At 42.2% G+C, this 6,318-nt stretch overlaps 1 protein-coding gene across 1 annotated transcript in view; it reads right to left on the reverse strand.

The window, feature by feature from the left end:
* The window catches only part of SDC3 (syndecan 3), a 102,292-nt gene extending 99,645 nt beyond the window's left edge, over window positions 1–2,647 (reverse strand). Inside the window, exon 1 of the mRNA XM_063454460.1 lies at window positions 2,148–2,647. Coding sequence (XP_063310530.1) covers window positions 2,148–2,216 — 69 coding nt within the window. The 5' untranslated portion in view covers window positions 2,217–2,647. The remainder of the gene's footprint in view (window positions 1–2,147) is intronic.
* Between the last annotated feature and the right edge of the window lie 3,671 nt (window positions 2,648–6,318).

A 6,318-nucleotide genomic window follows, 5' to 3' on the forward strand; every position in this document is an offset into this window, starting at 1 on the left:
TTACTGAAATGTAGATATGAGCAACAAGAGCTAAACTCATTTTTGTGAGGATGTAAATGAATATATTAAAAAAATTACTGAAACATTAAAGGGTTGCTCCAACCACCATCACCAGTTCAGTGATTTGAAGTGGTCATGGTGGTAGGCGTGTGCATGTGCAGAGTTTCTGCTTAAAAACATTGCGCATACAGAGACATCTGTGCCAAGAGCCAAGTTACACTCTAGGCACACATAATTTTGGCAGCCCAGAATTCAGTTCAGGACTACCTAATGTCAGTTCTGTACATAAAATACAGCAGTCATCAGCACGCACAGCAGACATATATATAGCTTCTCCTTTGCAGGCAGTGTCTGCAAGGTAAAGCATATTTATCCGCTCCCTCTCCCACTTTACTATTTACTAAGTTTTTTGTTTTGTTTTTTAAAAAATAAATTTTCAGTGAGGCCCGTGTTTGGACTGCGCAAAAATGGTCATGGAAAGCAGCGCCATTAGCATCGGCCAGGGTTTTAGCATGTTTACAGCACATTGGGTCCAGATAATAATGTCTCTTAAAATTAACTTTCAAGTGTGGCCTTGCCAAAATGGATATTGACAGTATATTTCCGCAAAAGATTCCATACGATACCAAAGAATCAATTAAATGTGAGATTGCCTTATTCAGATAGGAATCAAACAAATCCTGAAAAATGACCTTTAGGGAATAAACGTTTGATGTTATTAAGCAAATGTTGGTAATAAATAGTCTCTTGAAGTTAAACATGTTTTGATGTACACAGGAACATGTGACTAATAAGGGGGGAATCACAGAGGTATTTAGAATGAGAGGAGTTGGAAACTAATAGAATTTATGTAGGCACATCACGGTTCTTCTTCTGACCGTTGCCAATGTAGAGCATTGATAAATTCTTCCAGCCATCGAAATAAACCTATGCCACCAAGCATTCTAATATCTGCCTAAAAGACATCCATAATTTGGGATTTAGGCCATGAAATCTACTTTTAATACAAACACCACAGAAAAAAACACAGAAGCACTAAAATGTGATTTCGAAATTCAGACACTGGCAATAACAGATTAACAAATTCAAACAGAGACTACAAAATTAAGTTAACTTAATTGCCCCCCCCCCTCGTGTTGAATGCTTTCAAAAATTGCATAAGTAAGGTGTGTTTTGTTTGTTTTAAGTATAAAACTGAATTAATCAAAATAAAGTGATATCGAGAACATTTAAAAATCAAAAAAGTTGACCTATTAAATAAACATCAAAATAACCACCGATGCATTGTTAACAACTTGCAACAACCAAATTACAATAAATCATGGAAAACAGGTATGCCAAGCAATCCAATCAATCCAGATATATACTGAAGAGGAATATTTTAATTGCATTAATTAATTTCTAATATTCCCACTTCGCCCACTAAACCGATATGGTTAAAGCTTGCGTGATATAATGCTTTATTTACTAAAAGCAGCAATGCCAAAATGTAGATCATTTTACGCTTCGTTCGTGCTACATATGCATTCAGCTAGGGTTTCCATTGTACATTATTTAACGGTTCAGTTTCATGATACAAAAATACATGCATTCAATCTATACACAAACCTTGCATATCCACTAAAAACACATTTGTAATATATATTGCACTATTACACAAATTCAGCAAGGTGTGGGGGGGCTTGGGCAATCTAGCAATAAGGAAAATACACTGACATTTTTATCAAGGTAAAACAGGTGCTGTTCTAAGGGCAAAGTGTTCCCTGTTGAGAGATGTTTCCATGGTGACTGCTCCTTATTTATCTCTTTATCCCTAGAATAGCACCTCTTTAGCTTAAAGAAATATATGTGATCCGGTTTCATAAATGTGATAGAATAGATAGATAGATGTAGCAGACAGGTAAAGGTGGGGCACATGATATCCCTTAGAGTGCCATGGGTGTGTCCAAACCATTGATTTGGGATGTGTTGGGCACTCCCCTGGCACTCAGAGGATTACCCATACCTCCCCCCCAGCATCCTTTAAATGGGGCAGGTTGGCAGGCCTTGGCCCAGCTATGTAAGGGTTAACAATGTGGATGAGGGTAAGCCCTGCAGTGAGGCTGTGGCTTGCATTTGACTGGTATGGCTACTATGATCTTACTCACCAGGGCAGTGTGAGCGATGAGGAGCAGCAGGAGCCCTGCCCCATGTATGATCCCAAAGGCAAACTGCATCCTTGCTGTGGCTGTGAGTCTCCCTGCAGATAACCCTATTGTTTAACCCTCCTCCTGTGTGTTATTCTTGCGCTGCACCTCCAGATCCAGATCACTCCTCCATAGGGACCAGCACTCTCCACTGCTACAGCAAATCCTCTACCTCCCTTCCCAACACCCTCTCCCTCCTTCTCTATCCTCCAAACCCCAGCAAGAAATGGATCCAGTCTCTGGGTCTCCTTTTACCCCCCTCTCTCTCTTTCTCGCTCTCCTTCCCTTTTCCTGCTCCCTCCTCGCCAAGAATCCTCTCTCAGAGCTTTCCCCTCTCCCTACTAATCTCTCCCCCTCACTCCTCTTCACCTTCTGTCTCGCCTTCTCCCAGTATTCCCAGTCTCTGTGTTCTCTCTCTCTCTCTATATAATGTCACCCCTCTCCTCTGTTCTTCCCCTCAGCAGGAAACGTCTCCCCTCCCTCATTCCCTAGCAATCAATGGAAAGAAGGAACCTATATAGAGATATATAGGAGGAGGACCTAGGCAGAGATAAACTCTGCTGCCCTCTGCTGGGTTTTCCGCGATATTACCAGAAAATTGGACTCAACAGCCCTCCAGCGCATTATTCATCATGATACAATACCTGTCCCTCACTAGCTTGACCTCATCCCCAGGATATAAAAGGATCTGATTCCTCAAGGGAAACAAGCGCTTTAATATGGCATTTCGTGTTCAATTGGCCATAATGTTGTGTAGTGCAGAACTGAAGGATTATTCAATAATAGTAGATAGTGTGCACTTATATAGTGTATTGTCTAATAATCATATACACATTTGTTTAAAAATTATAATATATATACATACATATATATATATATATATATATATAAATGTATTTCTGTATATATACATAGTGATTTTCGTTTCTGAGTATACAGTGTGTGTATATATATATATAATTTCCAGATGATCAGCACTCATAGATCTCAACGTAACATTTATTTATTGTCCACGTTTCAGGTTAAAATCATTAACTTTCATCAGGACTGATCTCCACTCTCAGCTGGGCTATTTTTGCGTATTTGCTATTTTTGCAATTTGGATCTGAATTTGATACAGTTTGAAGTTTGCTCAAAAACCCAGATTGTGTGTCAGGTGGATGAATCTATTTTAAGCATCTTCAGGGTGGGCACAAAGAGTATCAAGTATGGGTTCCCCTCTTATCAGACATCTTGTTTTTTAATGCATATTACAAAGTGACACTTGTGTGGCTGGCTGTACCAGCAGTTGCAAGGGCCTCTTTGACATAAAGAATGTCACCAGCAATATGTACTTCCTCTCACATTTTCACAGTTTAGAGTGGAACTTTGAGAGCAGCCTAAAAAAGGCCTCTTTATTCATTCACACTCCTCCACTGTTCCACATTCAGTAGGATATCCCGGATTCAGTCTGTACCCAGATATCCTGCGTCTTGGGACATCACTGATCTACCCCAATAAACAGAGTACGAACACATCAATAGGCACATGTATGTGGAACAGAGTCAGAAATATAATATGATATTCTTTAAGGTTGACTGACCCACCATGTTTTGCAGGACACATATAACTTATACATGGTTACCGGAAGCTCCTGAAAAAAATGCTGCACTTTATTCAGTAGTATGTAGATTTCTATTATTTTATTTATTATTAACAGTTAAAGGGCCACTGTAGTCACCAGAACAACAACAACAGCTTAATATACTGCTTCTGGCGTCTATAGCATGTCCCTGCAGGCTTTTTTTCGATAGAAACGCTCAGTGGCGTACAAACAACCCATGGGGCACCGGTGCGAAAACTGATCCGTGCCCCCCCCCCCCCCGCAAGCAACACATGGCGGCAGGCACCTGGTCGCAGGGCAGATACACATACACTTAAAGGACCACTACAGACACCCAGATCACATCAGCTCAATGAAGTGGTCTGGGTGCCAGGTCCCTCTAGTTTTAACCCTGCAGCTGAAAACATTGCAGTTTCAGAGAAACTGCTATGTTTCACTGAGGGTTAATCCAGCCTCTAGTGGCTGTCTCATTGACAGCCGCTAGAGGAGCTTCCGCGATTCTCACTGTGAAAATCACAGTGAGAAGACGCTGAACGTCCATAGGAAAGCATTGAGTAATGCTTTCTTATGGGCGGTTTGAATGCGCACGTGGCTCTTGCCATGCATGCGCATTTGGAGCTGAGAGGCGGATAGGGGCGGAGAGATCCCCAGCGCCAAGGGAGTCCGGCGCGGGAGAAAGGTAAGTGCTTAAGACTCACACACACACACCCTCACGAACAGACGCATGCACACTAGCTAACAGATACACACACACTCTCACGAACAGACGCATACACACTAGCTAACAGACACACACATTTACTGACAGACATACATACACACTCGCTGACAGACACATACACACTCACTTACAAAACACACACTCACTAACAGATGCACACAAACACACTCAGTAACAGACACACAGTAACACACTCACTGACACACTGTAACACTAACACACTCACTGACACACTCTAACACACACACACTCTAACACACACGTTTTTTTTTTTTTTCATTTAGTCCCCCCAGCCTCCTTACCTTAGGGAGTGTTGAGGAGATTCCCTGGGGTCCAGTGGTGTCACCTGGCGGGCACGCGAGCGAGTACTCTCCCCTGAGTGCTTCCTCTTCAGCTCCCTCGCGCACCGCGTAGGGATGACGGCGCTGGAAGATGACGTCATCTTCCGGCTCCGGTATCGATGAGTGAGGGAGCTGAAGAGGAAACACTCAGGGGAGAGTGCTCCTTTGCGCGCCAGCCGGGTGCCACCAGGGCCAGCCTCGTGGGGCCCTGAGGTGGCCGGCTCCTGGGCCCCCCAGGAGAAGAGGCTGGCCCAGTGGGTACACACATGGGTTGCAGGGCAGCCGCGACCCCTGCGACCCCGGTATGTACGCCACTGGAAACGCTGCCTTTTCAGAAAATGGCAGTGTTTACATTGCTGCCTAGTAACACCTCTAATGGCAGTCACTCAGACGGCCACTAGAGGTGCTTCCTAGTCCAGTGCTGCACAAGGTTTTCCCCGCATACGCAACAGCCTCCCAATTAATTCCATGCAGGCGGAGCAAGGTGGGGTCAGCAATGTAGCGTGGCTTGGGATTAAAGGGGAGTAAAATTACCTTTTTACAGCAGAGGTGGGACCGGGTACCTAAATAGTTATTTTACCACTATAGTGTCAGGAATACATGTTTGTGTTCCTGACACTATAGTGTTCCTTTAATTTATAATTTCATGAGAAGCATAACAGAGACATAAGATAAAATGACAGCTACACTGTTCACAAAATGATGTAATCAGCAAGGAAAGAGAGGCTGTCAAATCTTGTATAGTGCTGCAAGATTCTTTATGATTAATTGAATTAATTGATTTTCTACCTGCAGCATTTGAGTGTTACATACTGTAGGGCATCTGTTTCATGTGCTGCCCTTTGATGTGCATAAGTGATATGTGTTCAGGAAATCATGGTAGGATTGGCACTGCATACGAAGCAGAGCTGCATACCAAAAAAAATAAATAAATTTTTTCTCAAAAATGTAATTACATATACACACTGCGGTTATTCCTAGCCACACAATCACAAAAAAACTCAAAAATGCACCTCAGAGAGCAAAAAGAACATACACAGTTATTGAATAAAGTGAGAATTCAATGTGAAATTTAACTTTAAGGACAATACAGCCAAACTGGAAAAATTCTCAAACAGGGTTATTCACAAAGTGAGAACACATCTGTATAATGTTATACACAATACTTTATTAAAGGGACACCTTAACCACTACAACACAATGTAACCAATGTAAATAATCGTTTAAAAATTATTGGCCTTTATACTTGGAGTCTACTGGGTACCACTCCATAACTTCTCTCTGCCAGAAGCACTCTTCCCTGAGCTAAGTCTGGTGGTTCGGGACTTAAATACAAAATAAGTACAAATCACTATTTAGTAGATATACCCCAAATGAAAACTTACATGCATTCAATTATGCTTTTGCAAGGCAGGTGCTCTGAGCAATTGTTGCCTCTTGAGTTTAGCTCCACTGAGCTGAACAAGC

Source organism: Pelobates fuscus, chromosome 1 (genome assembly GCF_036172605.1).
Source record: "Pelobates fuscus isolate aPelFus1 chromosome 1, aPelFus1.pri, whole genome shotgun sequence".
Lineage (NCBI taxonomy): Eukaryota > Metazoa > Chordata > Amphibia > Anura > Pelobatidae > Pelobates > Pelobates fuscus.